This window comes from Leptosomus discolor, chromosome 5, assembly GCF_034619465.1.
Source record: "Leptosomus discolor isolate bLepDis1 chromosome 5, bLepDis1.hap2, whole genome shotgun sequence".
NCBI classification, from domain to species: domain Eukaryota; kingdom Metazoa; phylum Chordata; class Aves; order Leptosomiformes; family Leptosomidae; genus Leptosomus; species Leptosomus discolor.
This window is the reverse complement of record NC_141395.1, coordinates 51302326-51325804: the sequence shown is the minus strand read 5'-3', so window position 1 is coordinate 51325804 and position 23479 is coordinate 51302326. Positions and strand designations below refer to the sequence as shown.

The following is a 23479-nucleotide window of genomic DNA, read 5'->3' as shown; positions in this document are numbered from 1 at the left end:
CCTGGAGCCTTCTCCAGGCTGAACAATCCCAATTCTCTCAGTCTGTCCTCACAGGGGAGGTGCTCCAGCCTCCTAAGCACCTTCATGGCCCTAACTTTAATTATGTTTTCATTATGAATTGAACTAGAAGAAAACTGAGGACATGAAATACATGTGCATTCACACCTTCACCTCCACAGCCTGAGGAGAGATCAACCCTCCCAAAGCCACAGAGCTTTGCAGTAGAGATGACACACCCACGTACTTACTTTAATAAATAATAGGATTGGACACGGGGCTATAAACACCAAATAAAGCTCTCCCTTTGATCTTTACAGAATATTTAATGAAATCTCCCAAAAGTGAGTGACAAAAATATTACAACACTGAACTTCAAAGATAGCCCTTTTCTCCAATTACCAAAAAACCTAACTTCCCTCCCCCTCTGAGCTAAACTTAGCTACTTCTATGCAGGATGAGTAGATCTACTGCATGTTCACAGTCCCATTACCTCGGTACTTTAATTGCTGAGCTAAATTTGTATTTAGCAAATTTCACACGTTCTTGAAAATGACAGGAAGAAAATGGCAAGGACTTCGTAACAGATGTACTATAAACACAGCAGTACAAAACCCACGCCGTGTTTGCAGCTTGCTGCCCCTCAGCTAAGTCAACGATGAATACTTTCAAAGTGTTCTTTGAATTTCTGTATTTAGGAATTTTCAAAAATAATAACCACTCTAACAATATTTTGCATTCCACTGTGTAGAAATTTTGTACGAAATAATGTCCAAAGAGACCTGTCTTCACTGTAACATTAATTTAACAGCGAACAGCTTTATTCACACTCATATGCAAACACACGTGACACTAGTCCGACACGCAGACGGCAAGAGGCAGCTGCTTAGAAAGACACATTCATCCATCTTAAGCACCCTGACCCATCCATAGTGTTGGAAGATTTGTTGATCCACTATGTTTTCCTCCAGGGGAAGACGGGGAACATTCAGATGGTGCATTCTGCTGCGTGTTGAACTGGTCACTGTTTTGGCCATCTCCCTCTTTTACACTTTGCTGCGCAGGAGAGAAGCCGTCCATGCAGCCTACTGTTTTTAACACATGTAAATGCAAACATAGTTGTTTCTCTATTCTTCAGGGACTCTTCTTCTTGCTTTTCTCTTCCTCCTTAAGCTCCTTTGCATTACATCTGGACCCCAGCGCTGTTAACATTTCTATTGTTGTCAGGTTGGCTCCCTTCATTATCAATCGCTCTCCATCAGCTGTAGAGGGAAAAAAATTTAAGAAGTCACAACTACCTTTGTGTGCAGTTCTGGTTTGTGCATATAAATCCAAACACCATGTTCATCTTGCCTAACTACAAAGTACTCCATTTACCAAGGAATCTGATTATGCACGACCAACAAACAAATATATTAAAATGCACACAATACACATGTAATTTTCATTTCTGAATTGCATTATTGAAAAATCTGAAACATTTCTCTAGATATACCTACAGTAAGAACATGTATTTGTTGAGAATGGCTCATACTGTGCCCTTAAAGCCATCTAACAGAAGGCACAGAAAGGACTGGAAGGCATAATTTCCACACATGGCTCAGAATTTTAGCAGCATGTTGTCTATGGTCCGTTTAACTTACTTCTTTAGCCAAAACAATGAATTGGTTTGCACAATCTGGTGGCTATAACATAAAAAAACAGAGACCACTAGGGTTTCTAAAATTCTGAAAGAAACTATTTTAAAACAAGGAGAAGGCAGCAGAAGTTAAGTATTGTGTCTAAGTTAATTATTTATTTTTGCAAGATTTGCAAACATAAAAGCCATAATCAAACCCATACAACGCAGTACCATGCATGGCACCCAAGTTCCAGACCCTTGTTTGCACACTAGAAGGGCTGCAAACTCTTCACTTGGAAGATAACCAGCTCTTAGAAAACAAAGAGTTCAGAGCTGTAGCTCTTGGCATTAGTGCAATAAATTGTTTTGGTTTTACACTGTGAAAAACATTAAGCTTTACTGCATAAGTCTAATACATCACAGTTAGAGCACAGATGGGAAAGACAGGCATGGGGAGGGAGAAACAAGCAATGTCAACACTGACATAACTACACTTTCCGAAGCAAAACGAAGTACATCCAACACTCTTGACATTTCTACTGATTCACTAAATATATGGATTTTTAAGGAAAAGAGGGTAGCAAGAATCAATAATAATGAAAACTTTAATGGTCTACATGACACATTGGTCCATTACAGCACAGCAGGAAAGAAGATGCAGCCAGAGAAAAGGACAAAAGCAGATTAGAGCCATCTGTTCACAGCCTAGAATCTGGGCCGCTTCCAGAACTGATGAATTTCCACCATCACTCCCCTGCCCACTTGCTATACCCTCAAAGGAAACCAAGAAATTTGTTGTACATCAGTTGACCCCGTTCTGCAAGTCCATCTGCACACGTATGGTCTCACCCATATGAGCAGTTCCTTCAAGCTGCACAGGCAGTTACTCTGCTGCATAAGCAACTAAAGGTATCCAGCTTTTCTGTTCTCAAGACTGAGATGCCTCCACCACAGATAACATTAAAAAGTTACAGAAAGTGATCAGATTCTTACACCCAAAGAGAGCTAGGTTCCTTCCCCGGAATTGTACCTGACTGCAAGGTCCCACAAGCAAGTCACTACAAAAGTAGACTCAACCCTAAAGTTAAGCCAGTTCTTTGATCTAAGATCCACCAGCTCTAGCTGTAGTACAAAGACACCCACACACATCTAGCTAGACATCTACGCTGTCAGGGACTGCCCCTTCCTCTCTTCCTCCCGGCTGTGCAACATCTAGCTATGGACCAGAACCAAAAAATAGTAACCACAGTAAAAAAAACACCACAGAAAGACAGTAACATCATAACAACAAAAACCTAGAAGGTGTGGGGTGTTGGGGTTTTTTTGTCAAGATTAAAACCAAGCTGCTTACCAAACATAACATCTACGAGTGGTTCAGACCCATCATGTCTCACATCAGCAGTCACTTCACAGTTTCTATTCGTGGCCTGGATTCTTTTATGATTTATATATCCAAGAAATTTTCTGAAAACATATTTGAAAATATATTAAGTACTTTGTAGACAGAAATTATAGTAAGTATATTTCTAAAACAAATTTGATTATTTTGGTATTGCTGGGCAAGAAAAGTATAAACAAAATAGGATTTGTATTTAATAATTTCAGACAGGTACTTCTTACGAGATAATCACTCTTAAAAATCCAAACAGATTGTCCTTATATGCTAACACATAAAAATTGCACAGAAGAATTTTGCAAATATTCAGTGTATGCACTTTCTATGTTTCTCTCAGCTGGGTTAGTAACAACAACAAAAAGAAATCAGCAAAATAATTTTCATTCTTCTGTATACAGCAGTTGCTTGCCAATGTTTTATTGTTTGGGTTTGAGACCACACTTATTTATTTAACATCACCCATCTCCTGTAGATTTCTGAAATGTGTGACAGCTACTGGACATTCTGGCCGCTTAAAGACATTCTAAGTTAAGTTGTGTTACTAAGTTCACTTCGAAAGTGGACGTGTCTGTAAAACTATTGCAAAATGACCTTTTACAATCATTTGGTGCAGAATTTGCATCACTCAAGAAGCATAATTACTTAGCCTTCTCCAACAGTTAATTACCAAGACAGAGCAGCGGCTGTTGCCCCCTCTCTCTCCCGTTACCAGCACTTGGACTAGTGATTACAGACCCCACGTACAGGCCCAGCAGCTGAGAGGGGCATCTCCCTGGGCGGTTTAGCAAAGCTAAATGCACATGTCTACATGTAAGGGTCTATCCCTGGGCACGGAAATCCTCAAAAAATCTGGCCAGAAGGAATGCTGTGTGTATCCTAGCAAGGCATACCGTAAATACAGCATCTTCTCGTTCTGAAACGCTAAGGTTCTCCCTAGACTGAGCTACAAAGCCCTGACAAATGCAAGCCTTCAGAAACTAAGATCACGAAAGCACAGCGGATGCAGGAGTTTCGGAAAAGGAGATTCTTCTCCAGAGAGTGAACCACAGATGCTGCAATTTCCCTCACGATTTGCTCCCAGGACGTATTCTCACTTCTGATGACTGCAGGCCCCCTGCCCTCCAACGCTTCCTCGGGCGGAGGAAAGCGGGCCCGCGCCTCCCGCCAGGCAGTAGGCACGGCAAAGGACCCAGGCCACACTGCGGGCATACGTAACCCTAGCCTCTTCCCCGCTCCCCTCCGCAAATAAAGGTAATTAAAGGCAAAAACCGCAGCGCTCACACCTGCCGTGAAACGGACAGAGCCCACGCCCGGGGGCCGGAAAGGCGCTGGGCGGTTCAAAGAGCGGGGAGCCCAGCCGAGGCCGTCCCGCCGGTAGCGGGCCCGAAGGCCGGAGGACGCCCAGGCCGCCGCGGGGCCGGCGCCGGCGTTGCCCTGCAGCCCCCTCACCTCGTGCTCTCCACGTTGGACTCGAAGGGGCAGAACCGGACTACGATACTCTTCACCGGCCGTAGCACCACACGGATCTTTGACGCCATCTTCTCTCTGCCCCCTTTACTACAACTCCCAGCAGCCCCCTCGCGGAGGCGGGAAATGGAGGCGGCCTCACCCGCGGGTCCTGCGGCGTGTCGTCCGCGGCCGTGGAGGGGTGAAAGGCCGCGGGCACGGCAGCCTGGGGACTGCGAGCCCTGCCTCTGCGTTGGGGGGGGGATAAGTTTAGGGGGAATAACGCTTATGCCTGGGGGAGGGAGAGGGACCCACTGACTAACCTGTCCCGGCTCCTCACAGAATCGTTACGTTGGAAGAGACCTCTAAGATCACAGAATCACAGAAGGGTTTGGGTTGGAAGGGACCTCAAAGACCACCTAGTTCCAACCCCCTGCCATAGCAGGCACATCTTCCACTAGGCTAGGTTGCTCAAGGCTCCATCCAACCTGGTCTTGAACACTCCCAGGGATGGAGCATCCATCAAGATCAAGTCCAACTGTGGCTCCCCGCCCTGACTCTGTAACACTTAGGGGGGGAGAAAGGCAGGCTTTTGACATAGAAAGTGATGCAAAAGGCCTCTTCTGGGCTCTGCGGCAGAAGTAGCAGGGCTTTGTGCCCCAGAGGCTTGCATGCAGGAGGCAGAGGGTGTGGGAAGGGCAGCTGCAGTGTGTAGTATCCATAAACTTAAGAAGCAGGTTGGGTTTGTTTTCTTTATGTTACATCTGTCCCCATGACACGACAGCTTTTGAGGTCTTCCAGAAGCAGTTTATTTAATACAATTGAATAGATGAGGATATTAGTGAGGATTGGCAAGGAGCAGCCAGTACAGCTAAGGACAAATTAGAGGCTCTATTTTGCAATGTATCAAGCAGAAGAGAGACTTGTAAGAGACAATGCTACTGGAAGTGAATACTTTTTTTTTTTTTTTTTTTTTTTTTTTTTTTTTTTTTTTCCTCACGGGCTAAATAGAGCAGCTGCCCGCCTAGCCTCTAAACAAAGGGTTTGCTGGTGTCCGCCCTGTATTTTCCACTAGATGGCAGAAACCTCCCTGATAAATTGCTTCTTTCTGCTCAACAGCACCGAGGTCTTGGTGTGGGGTTGGAGATGGGGTGGAATAAACCTGGTAGCGATGGCATGTAAAAGCACGTTGTGAATTTCTGCCGAATATTCAGTCCAGACCCAGGCTTCCGATCTAGAGGAGCTGCATTAAATATCTAGCATCGCTTGTGATGGGTAACCTATTATTAGAAGCTTTCCTTCGTTTATTGGAAGTCCTCTTTTTTTTTTCAAAAAAAAAGCACAGTCATTGGGAAAAATCATCTTCTTCGCTGAGATTTAGCCAAGAGAAATTAAGTAGCAAAACTAAACACAGCAGAGTCAATATAGTTTTAATGTTTAATTTTTTTATTCTCTTTTTTATATAACATAGACTTCCTCTATGGGAAAATATATGTATCTGTGAGATACCTTTCAAAAGACTCCACTGTAACTAATAAATGTTTGATTTAAATAGGAATTTTTCATGTTTAGTAGGACCAGGTAAACAAGAGTATTTTACATGTAGAAGGCAAAAGCAACTTACAAAATTTCAGCGTATTTTTCTTTATTGTAATACAAAAAGCTTGATGTATTCCATTTAAAATCTATAGCAAAATTTCCATTAGCTTCTATGTCAGCACTGAAGGAATAACATCAGCAAAGGACTGGAGAAGAAAGAATGATCACTGATTTTTCTAACAGCTCCATTCTCCATGCTGTCGGTAGGATGGCACTTACTGACTTAACAATATGCATGGCAAAACCAGCTTTATATTTGCTCTTATTGCATTTTGATAGTAATTTTGTGAAGAATGTTTAGCTTACGTTGCACAATTAAATGAAAAGAAAATTTTGTTTACTCCTTTTCATGCTCAAATCGATCAACTTTTTAGCATTTGTTGTCAGCAGTAAAAGTTGCATCTTTCCCCTTAAGCCATCTGTTTGGAATAATTGAAAACCATCTCTGCTTTTTCAAACTAATTTTTAATTTTTTGAAGTCTGAGAGATTTGCAGTAACGTGAAAGACCAGGTGTCTGGTAACTTCAAGGCTCTGTGTTCCTCCCTTCAAAGAACAGATTGTATCTGTGAAATAAAACCAAGCGTTCCTACTCATCGCTATGCATAGGAATGTCCCATCCTTGGATGCTACCCTACTTGTTGACAACCAAGTTGTTCTCAACACTTACTCTAGACGCAATAGTTTTAGCTGATGATAATTCTGGTGAGAGTGCTAACTTTTATGATTACTAAATCAGACAGATAAACAGCAAAGTGACACAGCTGTTTTAGAAGACCCCAAACATTTCTTCATCTGCCATTAAACTCAGGTGGTGGTTAACCCCAGTGTGTTGGACTACCAGAGTATATACCAGAGTAACTCCAACTGATCTCTGAAGCATGATACTTCAATGCCGTTTCAGAAAAGCTGGTAGTTTATCCGTGAAAAACCTTGAACCAGTCTCTTCAGCTCCAGCAGGTAATCTGGGGACTCTCGAATGTCTCCATTTGAGACTGTTCTCCAGGGATGTACTTGGGAAACCGAATGATTTGTGATTCTTACACCTAGTGATAATCGTACCTGTTCCTAAAGCATAGTGACGTGGAGAGGCATTGAAGTTATAATACTATAATAGAAACAACTTTAGTATTCCTTTCACCAAGATGATCTTTTATATTATAAAAGCTGCCTCCTCCCATGTCTACAGACTTTCATGTTATTAGTTTCACTGAAGTGTAGTCACGAGCCCATAGGTGATTTATATCTAAGCACCATACATGGCAAGGAAAAATGCAGTCATGTTTTACACTTTAATTATGAAGCCAGGCAGAAAAAGACTATAATATCAGTTAAAGTCAGTCAATTTTCCTCTTTTCTCGTTGATCCTCCCAGCTGGCTTAGATCCAGGGAGGATTCCTCTGCTTTCCCCCTGTGTCTTACTTAGCACTTTCATTTCCTGACATGCTTTCTGACTATAGAAAGGCCCAGCTTTCAGAACTCTTGACATCTAATTTCTCCACAGTTTGGGCATGCCTGCTTTTAGAACCTTGGCTCTGGATTTTGATTGCTCTTCAGCTCATTTACTTCTTCCTTTAAAATCTGGTGGTCTTTCTGATTCTTTTTCCAAAACGCTGCATGAGGGAGGGCTCTCAATGCTGCATTTCAGGTGCGGTATGAGACCTCCGTGCACTTACTCGGTTCTGGAGTCTTGGATCGTTATCTCTGCTTGTTCTCAACTAATTAATTCCTCTACATCTTCATTCTTTTTTCTCGGGTCTTTCTCTGAGCCTTGTTACAAACATCAATAGGCCCAGAAATTAGCAATGGAAATGTCATGTCTGCACAGCTAGTAATGATGCTGTGCAGCCTAGGAATAAACTGTAATGCTGCCTTCAGGGCAAGTAGCCAGTACTGAGGAGAAGCGAGCCAACAGAAATCCAGCAGCCCGCCTGTTTTGCACTGGGGTCATGCTTCCAGATGGCCACCCAGAAGAGGCTCTTTGAGAAGGATGGTGTGCTGGGCCTGACAGGAGAAACACATTATTTTTGGAAATAGCAAAACACTCTGACAAGTGCAGTAGCATGAAGCGTATCCTCGTAAGAGCAACGGACAGAGATGGTCAAGAACACAAAGGACTTGCAGGAAGTCATTATAAAATACTAGTGCCGCGCTGAAGGGCATGTTGGGATGAGTCCCCTACCGTACTGGATGAACACTGCTTATAGTCCTAAAAATATAAACCAGTCTGTGTTTTCTGTCTGGTTTTGTTTCTTCCTTTGAACTGAATATTCTTATACCATATGTCAGTTATTGAATTTTAAAAATATTTCCCCAAAGAGAAGAGCTCGTAAAGGTCCTTTATTCTCTGAAAATTGTAGAAGTCAAGCACAGCTTTATACTTATAGTACTGCTAATTTTGTGTATCATTTATAAACCAACTAATTGTTGTGTGCTGTTAATGTGCTTTTCAGAAATGAAGCTAAACTTAACTGGCAAAGGTGCCACTTAAAATGATCTTGGTTTATAATTAATTCTGAAATAGTAACGCTGCGATCAATTAAGAAAGGCCTTTATGGGAGTGAATAGACAGATTCCCTAGTTGCTCTTTACTCCTCTGCAAACATGTATTCCTACTGCCTGAGGTTAACAACTGCCAGCAGAAATGTTTGCTAAAATAATGTGCAGCGTTTAACTGGCCGAGAACATACTGTGCCAGTTCCTGCCTTCTGTAACTCAGTTTCTTGAGGATAATACTGAAGTTTTTCAAGATGATAGAGCAAAAGCTTTACTTCATCTGTTTTTCTTCACTGTCTAATAAATACTCCATTAAATACATGGAAATATCTTTTGGATTTTCATGTTGATTTAAAATATGCAGTTGCTTGCAGCAAAGAAAGTTCATTACCATAATAGCACAAGGCACAAAGATGAGCTGAAATGAAAGCTAACAACCCAAGGTTAGCACTTGAGTCCTTGAGGTCTGGAATCTGTGCTTGAAATTCCAGGTAGATTAATTGTGGGTGGTTTTACTTTAAAGGTCCTTGCACACTGTGACTCACAGGTCACAGGTGCATTCCCTTTTGACAGACCTAACTCTAACAGAGGCATGATGATAATTTAAGAGGGCACGCATTTCCAGAAGTGCAGAATTTGGAGAAAGCAGTGGTATTGGAATTTGATCTGTATTTTCAAAGACTTACTGAAGGTTTGTCTGTGCTTCGGATAGCTTGTTACAGATTTTGAGGAGCTCAGCAGCGTAGTGACATTTGTACCGCTCTGCTGAGGGCAGACTTCAGTGCTGTGAATACAGTAAAGCAAAGCGGTCTGTTTTCACCGCCTTCTGCTAAGAATAACCATGCCCATAGATCGATGTCTGAAGTTATTAGTGTTGTCAGCAAACTATAATAATATTGCTCAACTGAACGTGGTGACCAGCCAAAATAGATAGTCTCTCTATACACTTTGATTCTTTCCATGGCCAGAACTTTCACCTGATATTCTACAGGCTTATTTATGCACCACTTGTAATTTCTGTCTTTACAGGCTTCAGGAAGGTATGTAGGCATTACACACACGTAAGCCATGGAATACCTACTTAACACAGATAAAAGTTGAAACATAAAGTGTCTAGTCAGCAGACATAAAGGAACTAGATATCCAAATAAGGGATTTTTATGTAACCGCTTTCTGTAACTAGTTTCACTTTATTTAATCTATTTATTAATATAAGTAAAAGGTATCTCCTCAAGAGAGTCACTGTAAAGAATTCTTGACACCTATGTGATGAGAAGACCATATTTCTTTAAACTTGAGAACGTATCGACATCAGTGACATGCTACTAAATTTAGTATTGTAATTCCAGTGTTTGCATTCCTGAGAGGCCATGATAAAAATATTCCCTATTGTAAATTTAAATATGCCACAACGTCCTTCACATGGAGCTCATTCTATGTTGGCAGACCTATGCTCAGTCACAAAAAAAAGTCACACCAAACCCCCTAACACCTGGCTCATGAATCTGTTCCTACGTATTATTAGGATAACAGAGGCGTGTTTGGGTAAAAGCCTGCATAGCGCAAGAGGAGGGTGGTTCAGCTGGTGTCACACAGGCATTCCAGATGCGATGCAGTTGGTGACGGGCATGGACTGCAGCAATTAGTCGAGTAAAGATCTGAGCCATTTTGAAGTACTTGTCAGATATCTCTTTATGTGATTATAATAATAGTGTAATAATTACATTATTCTGTACTAATTGGAGTAAGCATGTCAGGAGATAGAACAAATAAGATAATGCAGGAGTTGTTATACATACAGAAGCTACATTACATAAACAATAGGGAGCAGATGACAATTTAGATAGGTATTCCCAGGGAACTGGGGTTACACAGATGAAATTAGGAATATGGAATGCCATATAACAGCAAAACTGGTGAATTTTATTTAAGCAGGCGTTGCCAGTTAATGCAGGAATGAAGAAAGCATCATTTCTTAAAGCAGGGGATTTCAGCCTGTGGACCCTTAGGTGTCTGTGGAATATTTGTAGTGGGATTGTAAAGAATTATTTTAAAAATATAATTCTTACTGTCTTTAGGCTTCCAGTCAGGATCAAGGAGTCTCCATCTCCACTTGAAAATTGTGAGGATCCACAGGCCAGTCAAGATTAATCACCACAGCATAAGTGGTCACCGTTCAACCCAGATGATATGAGATAGCAGAGCATTGGTTGCTAGGCTAGTTCCAAATGGCCAGCTTTCCCAGACGGGGTTTCTTAATGTTTTAAAAGTATCAAAGATTCTTCTCGTTATCACTCAAACAAGAAGAAATCATGACAATTTTCCCTCGGTCTTGAATTACTAACAGCATATCCACATTTCGTCCCTCTTTAACTACATTAGCTAAGGTAAACATCTCTGGGCTCTCAGGATAACCAATTCAGTATTTACCTTTATTCACTTTCTTGTGTGAAGTGTACACGTATTGAACGGAGAAGGTATGAGTCAGAGATTTCAAACACTTGTGTTTAGTTTTGTGTGTGTAATGCTGTCGTTCACATATTGAAATTGCTGGATCAAATTTCACTTAGGCCAGTCATATTTCCCTCTCTAGTACTGATTGATAAAAGCTATCCAGATGAAACAACACTATAAAGCTAGAAATATTTGCAATACAGCTATTTTTATGCTGTTTTCTCATTTTTAAAATGAATTAGCATTGTATAAAGGTAAGAGATTAAGAATTATAATTTATTTTCCAAAGATCATTTCTAGCAGTAAGCAAGTTTGTCTCTGTTTATCAAAGCCTCACTGAGAAACTTAGTGAAAGTCAAAGGTTTGTGACCAGGTATTACCACACTAAAATAGCTCTGCAGAGATGCAAGCACATATTCTCGGGATAACCATTTCAAAATGAAGGCAGAGAGACTGTGAATATAGCCACATTTAGTCAATCTCCTTCATGCCTGCAATGAGGGAGGACACGCATTTTCTCTCTGCCGGAGTCCCTCCCAACTAGTCCACACCACCAAAGAAACTGTAAACCAGCATTTTCCAAAGAGGCTCTTTCTTGCAAAACGCATCAGTACAGTGTTGACTGCAGGTACAGTAACAACATGAGGCTGGGGGGACTCAAGCTGTCCTTGTGTATGTGTCCCTTGTAAGCAGTAGCTGGGTTTATTGGCAATACAAGCATTAAGGTGATGTCTGACCAGTCGTAGCCCGCTCCCGTGCTACAGGCACAAAACAGGTTTGTCCCTGCAGACACTCCATTGTCCAAACAGAAATGGCGATGCTCTTGCCGTGACTGCACATCGTTTGAGAAAGGCAGCAGCACACAGCGAAGAGGCAACTGCCTGTGGCATCTCGCAAAATATGTTCATGACAGCAGACAGCTCCCGTGGAATAGCTGTGATGAGCCAAAGGTCTCTGCCGCCTCAGCCTGTGCTGCCCATAGCAGCTGGTGGCCCTGCTCTGCATTTTGTGGGGCTTTCACACAACTGTCTTTAACAGCTGGGGTAACCAGCTGAGAGGAACAGATTTCTTCTCCCAGTCTTACACAAATATATATAATCTATTTCAGTTGTTGGTTTGTGCTCTTTGGTAGTGAGGCATTGAAGTTTTTAATCCTCTGTGCTTCTCACTGTCTTAATAAGCTGCTCCTGCCTCCCCCTATCCCGGGGGCTTTCGGGACATAGTCAATACCTATAAACTCTAATGATGTGACAGGAAGTTTCATCTCATTAAAGTGCTTCACGAGGGGAATTTTCTTTAGTCCCTTTTGTGATTTGTGTTCACAATTTCTGACTTTTAATATCAGTGTTGCCTCACCGATACATTGTGTGCCCCTTGGGAGCGTACTCAGGTATGTCACAGGACTTACTAAGAGACTTTGGCTTTATGTTATACACCTTCCTTATCTGCTGTAAGAGCATTCTTGTCTGGTTATAGATCACTCCAATAGCTCAATGAGTAAAATTGTTCTTCTAGAAGATCAGGTTCTGGGGAAATCACTTAGATTGCTTTCAGATATTGCTTCTCTACTGTGTTTTTCACTGTACTTACGTCAATAATGCAATTTTTTACTCTTTAATGGTACAATTCCTCAGTAAAGACCAATTATCTTTAGGAATATCATAGCTGTCAGGGTTTTTTTCCACTGTTCTTATCATACCTCTGGTTCTGACTGTGTTGTGTTGCTAAGGTTTCTGGAAACTGAGTTATGACTCATCCTCTTTCTGCCTCTTAGAGCACCTCCAAGAGGCTTAAAGGGGGTCATAAAATAAAAATACAAGTGAATGAACAGCTACCGAGCTTCCTAACCCTATGATACTTCAAAGAGTCCACATACTTCAAAGTGTCAAGGGATTGTGGGCATGAGATGACAGTAGGTTCCCGGGGCATCTCGTTGCTCCTTTGCAAGCCAGCAGTGCTGGCTTCAGCAGACTCTCCTGGATCTCCTGCTGCTGGATATTCGTAGTAACCTGTCAGCCCCATGTAAGCACAGCCTCCCTCTGCCCATGGATGCGGCCCCAGCATAACAAATCACACTTGAACAGCTTGAGAGCTGCAGGTGGATGAAAAGCCCCAAAACTACCACCCACCATCTAAAAGCAGCCAGCAGTTTCAGTCCTTGCAGCTAGTAACTCCAAACACTTATAATTTTCTCTGTCTAAAGAAATAAGGCTGCTGCCTTCTTGTCCTAGAAATGTGGGGAGGGCAAGTCAAAGGAGGGAACTATGCTGAAAGGAGTCTCACAAAGACAGATGGGGACAGAAAGGAGCTGTACTCAAAGAACTGCAACTCTAAACCATTCTCTGTGTTGCTAAAATTCATTTCACAAAGAGAAATGGCTGATCAGGATTCTGATCCTCATCAGAAACTTGCTGAAGCCACCAACAACTTTACTAAAACTGCTGATTTTTGAGTGACTCTGCACACTCTTGCAAAAAATGGCTCTTTCTATCAACATCAGGTTTAAATATATGCATTAATTAGCTCCACGTTACTTGAGAATGATCAAGTTCTAGGAGCAAAAATGAGGAAGCTATATGAAGAGAAGTGCCATGGGAACGACAACATGCTTTATCTATTTATTAAACTTTTCTAATAAGAAAGGTAGTCAAACATGAAGCAGTCTCAGCCAGCTTTCGTAAATGCACTTTTTTCGTAGGATTCACACAGCACAAGAGTATGCATGAAAACACGTAATAGCTAGATGCAACACAAAAGTGTTATCAATCCCTTAGGTTGGTATCACTGTGTTAGAGGGATTGCTCTGACCCTTTGGGTGCCTGATGTGATCTGAGCAGCACTGCTCACCCAGTGCTTGAAACCTTGGCTGCAAAGGCTGATGCTTTATTTTGCCTTCACGCAGGGTAACCGTTCCAGAGAAATTCTGGATGCAGTAAGCTAAAAAAGACATTTTGTTCCAGGTGAAGTTCAGTGACGAGATGTTTCAGTCAAATAGGTATGCTTTAAAGCCTTCACGTATTGTATCAATTTCAGTATCAAAATGAAGAACTAAGTTGCTTGAAAACTGCTGTAAAAGGTTAATACTGGCACAGAACAGAGAAATGGGCTAAACTCTGCCAGCCTCATGATTGAGTTGTGATCTAGAAACTACTGAAGTCAGGTAACCAGTAATGATTAGGAACTAGTGATTACTAATGAGTAGGAGCCAAAAAAGGCCCCTCCCAAATAATGAGCCAATGTCATGTTATATGATTTTCCGCAGCGTGATAATAAGAGAGAAGTAATCACATCACACCTGGAAACACATCAGGCTGTTGGTGCCTTGGAAATGCATTAGGTGGCCATGGGCACCTGCCTGTATATTGCACCAGAGTTCGTGTAGAAGGAACTGATGCTTTCCGTTGCTGGTATTTCATCGCAACAGGGATCCAGGCTCATGCTGGGGTTCAGCGATTGAATCCACTGGTGTTCTGCAGCAAAATGCGTCCCGTCCTGATGTGGCCCACAGGCTGGTGACTCCCTGGGTGATCCTCTTTGAATCCATGGGGGCTGACTTCATAGGGTCAGAGTTTTGTTCAGCAAGTGCAATTGGGTCCATTCCCCTTCTGCTTTCCTGTGCTCAGGGTGTGATTTTTCTGCACAGGCAAGGGAGGAGAGATTCACCCAAAACATCCCCTCTGTATTAAACACGTTTACGCATGTTAACTCGTCTCTCTCTTCTTGTTTCTGGGATGGCACTGGTCAACTGCAAAACCTGTGCTCATTTACAGTCAGCAGGCATTTGCCATTAAATTTATCCAGGTGACATTAGTTCAAAATTCTTGTTGAAATTTTTTAATACAACTAAGTGAAAGCTCTTTAATGCCAGAATAGCCTTCTAACTAGTACCAATTTAGTATGAATTCCTTAAAAACGCTGAGTGCCAAAGAAATGATGACTGTTCCTAATTGTGCCAACATTATGTGGAGCTCACTTATATTTTGCAGCTAGACAAGTCATATCAGATTTGTTTTAATGGGTTTTCCCAGAAAGCATTTTCTCAAACTGGTGCACAGCTGAATAACCAGAGCTTGTGTAATTGTAATTCTTCTCTTGGATGTTTCACAATGTCATTTTTCAGCCCTCTGAATCTGAGATTCCAACTAAAGTAACAGAGCATGTAATGTTGGCAATAGAAGCAGGTAATGTGAAATTCATACCTCGCACCTGCTTTTCTGTGCCACTTAGGCTGTGCCAAAATGCTACTCTCTTGTTGGAAGCTAAGCAAATATCAGATGCCTTTCATTTCCCTGACATGTGTGCCACATGCCACAATGTGCTCCAAGTCTTATTTGCATTTGAAGAAGAAAGAATCAGTCTTTTGTGTGCTTTTATTGCAGTCATTGCTGTTGCAAAGATATTCCTTTCCTGGCAGGTATAGATTGCCTAATTGGTCCCATCCATCCAAGTGTCTCTGGTTTTTTTCTACATTATCATCCTGTTTGTGAGACTTGTGCTACCCTGACTTCTTTTCCTAGTGTCCTAAACATGTGTGACGAAGATAAGAAAATGTAAGTAAATTTTTTTCTTTCCTGTATTTCATGCTTCTTCTGCTGGGTACTTGGCTCTTCTGCTTTGGGGAAACATTGATTTCCAGAAGTCCAGAAAGTCTTCTGTGACTTAAATGTGGCAAGCTAGTTACAGCCAGTGCTGTGTGTTTAAAGGGTGCGGGACTCCCCTACTGCCTCCTAACTTCCCTGTTCCTTACAGCCCCAGGCAGCCTGGAAACATTCTTGACTAGACTGCTGACTTTAGATTTCTTTGGGAGAAGCTGGAGAATGGTGGCAGGAGAAAACTCTGGCTGGCCACAGTGACATCTCCCTCTCTGCCCTTCATTTTTAAGAATGGGTTCATCGCCCTCTTGCTGAACTCATGCAGAGATTCAAAAGGATCCAAGTGAAAAAAGAAGTGGGGGAATGCTCCACTCCTGGACAGGATCCAGCTGTCTATGCATGGGTGCTTGCTGCTATTTCAGACACCGGGTGCACCCTGCCTGGCCTCCAGCTGCCCACCTTATAGGAAGGTGCAGCTCTTCCCGTAAGTCCCATGCTGTATCTGCCAGCCCATGCAGATGCCTTGGATATCCCAAAGTACCTCCAAAGGATGTCTTGAGAAGTGCACTTATATCGCTGTATTCTGTAAGCAGAGCAAATATTGTAATTTAATTTATTGGAGATGGGAATAAGTTTGGAGTGGTCTCACAAAAATCGTATCTCTCTTCAGTAAGGTTTTTACAACATAAGGTTCTGGTCTTGGGAAACCAAACAGAATTCAGTCTCATTAAAAGTCTGTCTGCCAAGATCTACAAAAGAGGAAATAGAACAATATCTTTAATTTTCTGTGTATTTTTCAACCTTTCTTTGGGGTGTGCAGCTGGTTCCTGAGCAGAGATCAGCATACCAAATAATAAAAATAAAGGTGAATAGAATATGCATTAGTATTGTTATTGTTATGGAAAGCCAGAAAAGAACTGATAGTTTGCTTGTAAAATATTCTCTTATATGTGAGAAGGCAAGGTCAGCCATAAATAATTTCAAGTGAGGAATGTGGCTAGATTTGGTGGATTTTCTGGGCATATGCTTTTCTTCCTCCTGCCCCAACTAACAAGCAGAATGAAAGTAAACAAATGGCATCAGCCTGTGAATTAGACTTTAGTGAGGACAGTTGTTGACAAATCAACCTAACGGTGTTGCTAGAACTTAGCTGCTAAGAACGTCTGTCAGAATGGCTGAACATGCTGCCAACAGTGTCACCAAATTACCTCAGCTGGCCTGCCGTGCCTTCCCAGCTAGATAGATATAAAATCTGTTAGTTGCTTCTTGCCTGCCTAGATGAATTTCATACACTGTTATGAGAAACGAAGATCTCTCCAGCTCCCAAGCACAACCAACAAGAATTTATCTTTAACCTGGTTTGTTTTTTTTTTTCCCCATGAGCCAGCCCAGTTGACCAGTCTGGCCACCACTACGCACAAAGAACTCGCAAAGGTAAGAGTTTTGTGCAGCTCTGGAGCAGAATGGCTTCGCCTGCAAAACAGCTCCGAGCTAAAGACTTGTTACTTGCCCAATGAGTTCCTACAGGGCTGTACCATACCTGGTGTGGTTTTGATCTGTTGAGTGAAAACTATAAATATTTCAGTTTGTGACGGTTTAGAATTTTTCAGAGAACTTCATGATATTTCGTCATTATGTGTCATCAAAAAACATAATTGGGAGATATGAAGAAATAACATGGGTATTAGGAAAGGAGAAATTATGGTACGGATTCAACATCTCCTGAGCAGGGAGGATAATGGGAGATAGCTACTCCATCATAAGAGGCACACTTCAGACGGACACCTTTGGCCTCTCAGGTCTAGCAACACAACAGATCCAACGTAGTTTAATGGCAGGGGTAATAATGAACAGGCTTGAAGAGTCTAGAGAGAAGAATCTGTCCCCTTTGGACTCTTCCCAACAAGATTTCTCCACGAGAAGCCGTCATTTTGGGTCAAAGGTGCAGAAATGTTCTGATGTGCCTGGGAAGTGCTGCCCTGCCCTGGGATGGCAGCTTTTAACTGGAGTGGAGTTACTCCTGTCCTAGAATATGTGTCCACATTTGCAGCTTCACAGCTGGCAGCCTTCTTCATTCAGCTCTTAGCCAGCAGGTCTTTGTTGTTGGTATAACAAAGGGCTTTTGTGCTTTTTGGATTTAGCTAAATAATCAGATAATTTCATGAAGCACTGTAGATGGAAACAGTTTTTTTCCACTGCACAGCACACTGTAATACTGTTATTATTATTATTATTATTATTTTAATTTTTATTTTAATTTTTATTCTATTTTAATATGCTCAAATGAATGTTCCTTAGATAATTAGGCTCCCAAGCTACTTAAATTGGATCACTCCAGTGGCTACTTCAGCCGTTTGGAAGCAGCGCACAGCAGCTTCCCACAGAGAGGGAAATAACATCAGCTTTGCTTTCCCCCAGGAAACAAAGAAAGATGTTCTCCACTTGAAACTGGTGTAATTTATCATTTCCTGTACACTAACAGGCTGCTAGGTTCAACAGAAAGGTAAAGGTGAAACACTGAAACAGGAAGACCTTAGATTATACGAAATAGAAATTTGTGCTGCAAGGGACACACAGAACAGGAATAGTTTTTATTGGTTCCTTGTCAGTATTTAAAGTCAGAGTGGCAACGGTGGTGCACTAGTACTGCCTGGAGGGACTGGAGGGAGAAGTTTCTGTAGACAAAGGTAAAAATATATGGTTTTAATCTTTCCAGCTCCCATAAGAAAAACTTTAACAGATTGATCAGTGTTTGGATGAAAGGCATCTGAAGAAACCCAAGTGACTTTGAATGTAATAATTGACTATTTTCTGTTCATGGAGTATTCATATTTCCTTAAATTTATGTGATAAGGACTTTAGTGCTCAACTGTTGAAATCTGAGTAATAAGATTTTGCCGTAACTGATCACATCTGTCCTAAGGTATTCCCTGGCTGGGTGACTAAGTGCGAATGCAAATTTTCAATTACATTGGCCTGGCTTATTCCTCAGTTGGTTGCAATGGCATGAGCGTTGTCACTTTGGAGCCTGCCCACTAAGCCCTTCAGTTTAAAGCCCGCCTCACCAAGTTGGCCAGCCTGCTGCCAAAGATTCCTTTGCCTCTCCTAGACAGGTGGATCCCATCCCTCCCTGACAGGCTATAGTCATCAAAGAATGTCCTTTTGTCATAAAAGCCAAAACCCTCACAGCAGCACCAGCCACGAAGCCAGAAGGTGATTTTGCATTTTGCAAAAATATATTCCCTTATCTTTTCTTCTGGACACAGCAAAAGACAACATGCAGGGAGGTATAAACAACCAGAGAGAAAAACAACTCAAAAGTGATTAGGAGGGCTGCAATACTTGAGCCAGGCTTTAACCAACGGCATGATATCTTCTGGTGTGGGAGCCGCCTTGTACGGCTGCCTGGCCATGGCTGAATTCAGGACCTGCTGGGACCAAAGCAGGGCTGTGCTGGGCAGAGTCCACTTGGGATCTGGACAGTAACAAAGCACTAATTGGCAGATGGTAGTATTAGTGGAACAGTAATAAAGCAAAGATGGTTGTGGTATTCCTCTGTGCAGCCACAACCGGTCTGTTGTACAATTATCTGAAGAAAATGACAACAACAAAATAAATCACTGTGCCAGGGCACCGCAAGACCCCAAGCCCCTATCCTTTTGGTAACACTGCTGTAAATCTAGTTTAATCCCACTGCATATGAAAGCAGTTCCTCCTGATTTACAGTAGTATAGGCTACAGCAAAATCTGCACCTATCTTTTCCCTCTAGTTATCTAATGCATTTTGGACTTTGATTTGAGGTTTTTAGCAAGAGGCTTACTGATGGAGAAAAGCTGTGTCCTTCCGGGAGATGTGCCAATATTGTTCTCAGCCTGAACAGTGAAAATCAGGTCTCACAGTGACACTTGAACATCCTGGTTCTAGAGGCGGGTCTTTACAGACATCAGCACAAGCACCAAGCAATGTGAAGAATTTGTCGCAGTCACTGATAGGTTGGACGGGTGAATTTTTTGTATTAGGCACATCTAAGGAGGCAGTTCTTTGAGCAGCAGGACTAATGGTATTAGTTTCCAGAGGATTCCCTCATGTTTAAGAAGCTATAAAAATACCTATCCAAGTATTTTCTGCACTCGAGGCAGACGTAATGCCTCTCCTTTGTGTGGATTCTCTAGATTAGCAGTATCGTTACACTCTTCATGTTCAAGTCATTCCCATAGTCAGGCTAAGAACAGTTTGTACCTTCCATCTAGCTGCTTACCTCCCTGAAACTCATATGGATTTAAATGATTAATTATCAAGTGTGCTTCTGACTGAACACTGCATTAAAAATAAAAAGATCGGGGATTGTAGTCCCAGACATGGGGCGGCAGACAGACCCCACATGAAGACAACAGAAGCACCAGAACCTCATTTCTAACGAAAGCAAGTTTAAAATGTCACCTAACAAGGACTGCATTTTGGCTGTTGTATGTAAGCACCAGAACTGCTCCAAAATTTGGGATCTGACCACAGGCCAGACACTCCGTATGTTGATGTTAACATGAGATACCACGAATCTGTGCCTGCAGAACCTTCCCCTTCCTTATCTGTTTTAATCAACCGTGCTTTAGCGTGCAGTAATTTATCTCTGAATAAAGGTGAAAAGTTGCAGTCAACCCTTTTGCTGGCATTTTTTAAACTGTGTGGAAACTGGCACCTGTTACAGCCCTGACATGTACTACAGGTCCAGATAAGAAAAAATTCTTTGATCGAAATTTGGATTCTTGAGTATTGGATGTCAATCAGGACTTGAAAATACAGCTTGCTGAGTCATTACAAGCCTGCTAATTTGGCTCCAGGTTACTCCAGAGCAGCCTCTAAGAATGATTTGACAGTGTAGTATGAGTGAAATAAGACTATTGCTAGAAAAGCAAAGCAATGAAACATGTTTTATTGGTACACCTAATCAAAATACATATTTTTGTACGATTTTAGCACAAACTGATCATTTATAATATACATATGAAGTGAGATGATAAATAATTTAGAGAGTCATCTGTTATATAGAGCATTGCATGGCATAGGTCCACCTGTTAATAAAGATGCCACCACAGGGAGTCGAGGCACTCTTCTGCTTTTCCTTAAGTAGCCTCACTGTGTCTGAATGGCCACTCTCGGGGTAATTAAAAATATCCAGTACCACAAGTATTTTCAACATCAGCAGCAAGCAGAGACCTCTGTTACTTTAAGGCATGTGTTTCATGTTCACAAAGGTCAGATTCCATTCGAGCCACTGGGGCTTCTCCTGTAATGCAGGACCCAGACCAACATTTTGCTATACCGAGGCAGATCCCTCAACACGTGTCCTCCCCACCGGCCTGAGTAAGTGATGCCCTGGCACAACGAAAGACCACTCACAAGAAAAAGCCACCGGGATCACACAATGGGCCCTTCATAAAGCTCCTTCTGCACTTTTCCGAAGTCGGACATAACCCAGCTGGTACCGTCTGCTGGAAAGAGCTCTTGGCAGGAGGCACCTTACGAACGTCTGCCAAGCACCAGCCCCTTGGCAAAGGGGACCATCCAAATTCTCACAGGCTGAATCCCCTCCAGAGACACGTGATGTCATCGACCTGGGGGCAGTTGCTAGTTACTGAAGGCAGGGGAAGACTTTTATGGACTGAATCCATAGAAGTGAAATAGTAATTTTTCATGGGTAATTAGGAAAAGCTGTTTTGAATTTTAAACACAGATACTGTCATTATTGCGAAAGCAACACCTTTTCAGGGCATTCAATTTCCTCTAAGCCATCTTTAATAATCATTATTGCTTTTATTAAATTTCTAGCCCTAGGACTAACTATTAGCATTGATTTAAAGAACAAATTACCGATTAAAAGTTTTTCCATCATGATTTCATCCCAGTCTCGCTTAAATACTGGAAACTGTCAAACTACCGGCATGAAAAATAGTTAATCTTGGTCTAAAATTAAGCAGTGAAATTTATCTGCATAAATATAAATTGACATCTTTAATCCCACAGAGAAAATTCTGTATTCCCAATACCAGTTCCTGTCACTTAAGATTGCATTGGTGTTGAAGTATGGAGATCCTCTTAACATACGCTTTATTTTTAATGCTTTCACTGAAATTATAAAACTATCACATTTTCCTTCAATGGATTTAAGCTGCTTCCTTTCCAGCTACACACGAGCACTGCACAAACACTCAAAACTGTTGGTGCATCACCTCTGGAGTAGTCTTCAAAAGAGTAAATCATTGCCTAACCGGTATTCTAGGAATTTGCCTTGGAAACACCCATATAGCCTGACATAAAATGCAAAAGAAGAGGAACAGACAGCTGTAAAAGAAAACCACAATATAGTTCAAAATGAAAAGTCCATCACATATTAAAATACAGACTGATAGTTCACGATCCCATAAATTAAGTTGCTTTGGACTTGTTTGTGGCAAACAAAATAATTTAAGACACCAAGTTTTGAACCGTTTTTGAGGTATAGTGCCTGCTGTAAACTCTGTAACTGAAGTCTTGATTTAAATTGCTCGTCATTTATATACATGGAGGTACTCTTTCCATGACAAGTGTACACACTGCTTTAATACCTACATCTGTTCCAGCTCATTAAACCCAGCTGTTCTTTACTTTTCCTCTCTTTCCCTTATGGTTCAATGGTAGTAAAACCATTCCTCGCAGGCCATAAGTGAAAAGCAGAGAAGGCGTTAACTACAACCAGCCAGAAGATGACTAGTATTACCACTTTTCTTGATTTTCCATGCTTAAGTGTAAATTGATCAGGGAAACATACTCATCGGGTGGGAGCAAAGCCAGTTTTACTCTGGAATGCTATGCCCCGCACAGAGCTACGCTGGCATATTACGGCACTGTGATGATACAAGCTGGGCAAGACAGCAATGTAGAAGTTCTCCCAAGCAAATTGAGAAATCCTGGCATGAAGCTTGTTTGTCTGTCCTTGTGCTTGAAATGCCAGTATGGTCTATGCTCATACACAAGCTCACAACCGTTACTGATTGTACCGCTGTACCACCACAGCCGACTCCCCGTGGTGCCAAGCCCTACATGTCTGACTCTTAAGCTTTCACACCTGCAAGTGCAATCCTGTTTTCTCCTCAAAGAACAGCTTCTTATCTAAGTTTAGGTAGGGAGAGGAAAATCAGACCCATTTCACCCATCCTAGCAGTTAAATTCCCCCTACTTCAACGAAAGCTCAGAAAACTTGGTGAGGTTACTATGTCATTACAAGGCTGACCTTGGTCTCCTAGCCACATAAGGACAAAACGTGCTGCATGGGGCATGATCAGCTTGATGCTTATGTATCCTACACTAAGTTCCTATCAGTATCCTTCGAACTAGGATTCTTTGCTGTCGCTGCTCCCCATGTCCCATTGAGAAAGAGGTTGTGCTCAATGATTTCATGCATGCACGTCTAAGTAGGCACCTTGTTCCCTTCTCCCTGTTGGACAAGGGGCATTTGTACGCATGCATGGTGTAAGGAGCTCTGCAGATATCTTTCCCTCCCCACAACACAAGCCTTCCTCAGAGCCCCGCAGCTCACTACACTGGCATGGCAGGCCCAGAAGGGCTGCAGGATAGAGGGATGCTATGTGGGAATATAGACCTAAAACCTTGTGAAAGAGTTTTGACTGAAGCTTTTCTGTCCATGTTGGGTTATTTGTAGTGTTAAAACAGGCTTTTGTTTGGCTTTTACCCACACGGCACTACACCAGCTGTCCATAGACATAAACTGTGTTGCAGGTTGCTGTTTTGGACCCTGGCTGCCAGCTAAGACATCACGGATAATTTCCCTGATACAAGGTTGACAAGGGCTTCATCCAGCATGGGCCCCACAGCCATATTTGAT

The 23479-nt window shown here is 42.0% G+C and overlaps 1 protein-coding gene across 1 annotated transcript; it reads right to left on the bottom strand.

Annotated features, from left to right (window-relative positions):
* Positions 1–784: 784 nt before the first annotated feature.
* On the bottom strand, positions 785–4556 carry MRPL53 (mitochondrial ribosomal protein L53). Its single transcript, XM_086465741.1, has 3 exons — positions 4464–4556; positions 2970–3082; positions 785–1259 (listed from the first exon to the last, which is right to left on the bottom strand). Exons 1-3 carry the CDS (start codon positions 4550–4552, stop codon positions 1132–1134), a joined length of 330 nt encoding a protein of 109 aa, XP_086321867.1. The 5' UTR covers positions 4553–4556; the 3' UTR covers positions 785–1131.
* Positions 4557–23479: the final 18923 nt, after the last annotated feature.

Excerpts from the sequence above, each read along its gene's own strand:
- MRPL53 (XM_086465741.1), bottom strand. The coding sequence starts at position 4,552 with ATGGCGTCAAAGATCCGTGTGGTGCTACGGCCGGTGAAGAGTATCGTA. Across the intron at positions 3,083-4,463 it reads TCCAACGTGGAGAGCACGAG|AAAATTTCTTGGATATATAA; the intron begins GTGAGGGGGCTG and ends ATATGTTTTCAG. Across the intron at positions 1,260-2,969 it reads ACTCGTAGATGTTATGTTTG|CTGATGGAGAGCGATTGATA; the intron begins GTAAGCAGCTTG and ends TTCCCTCTACAG.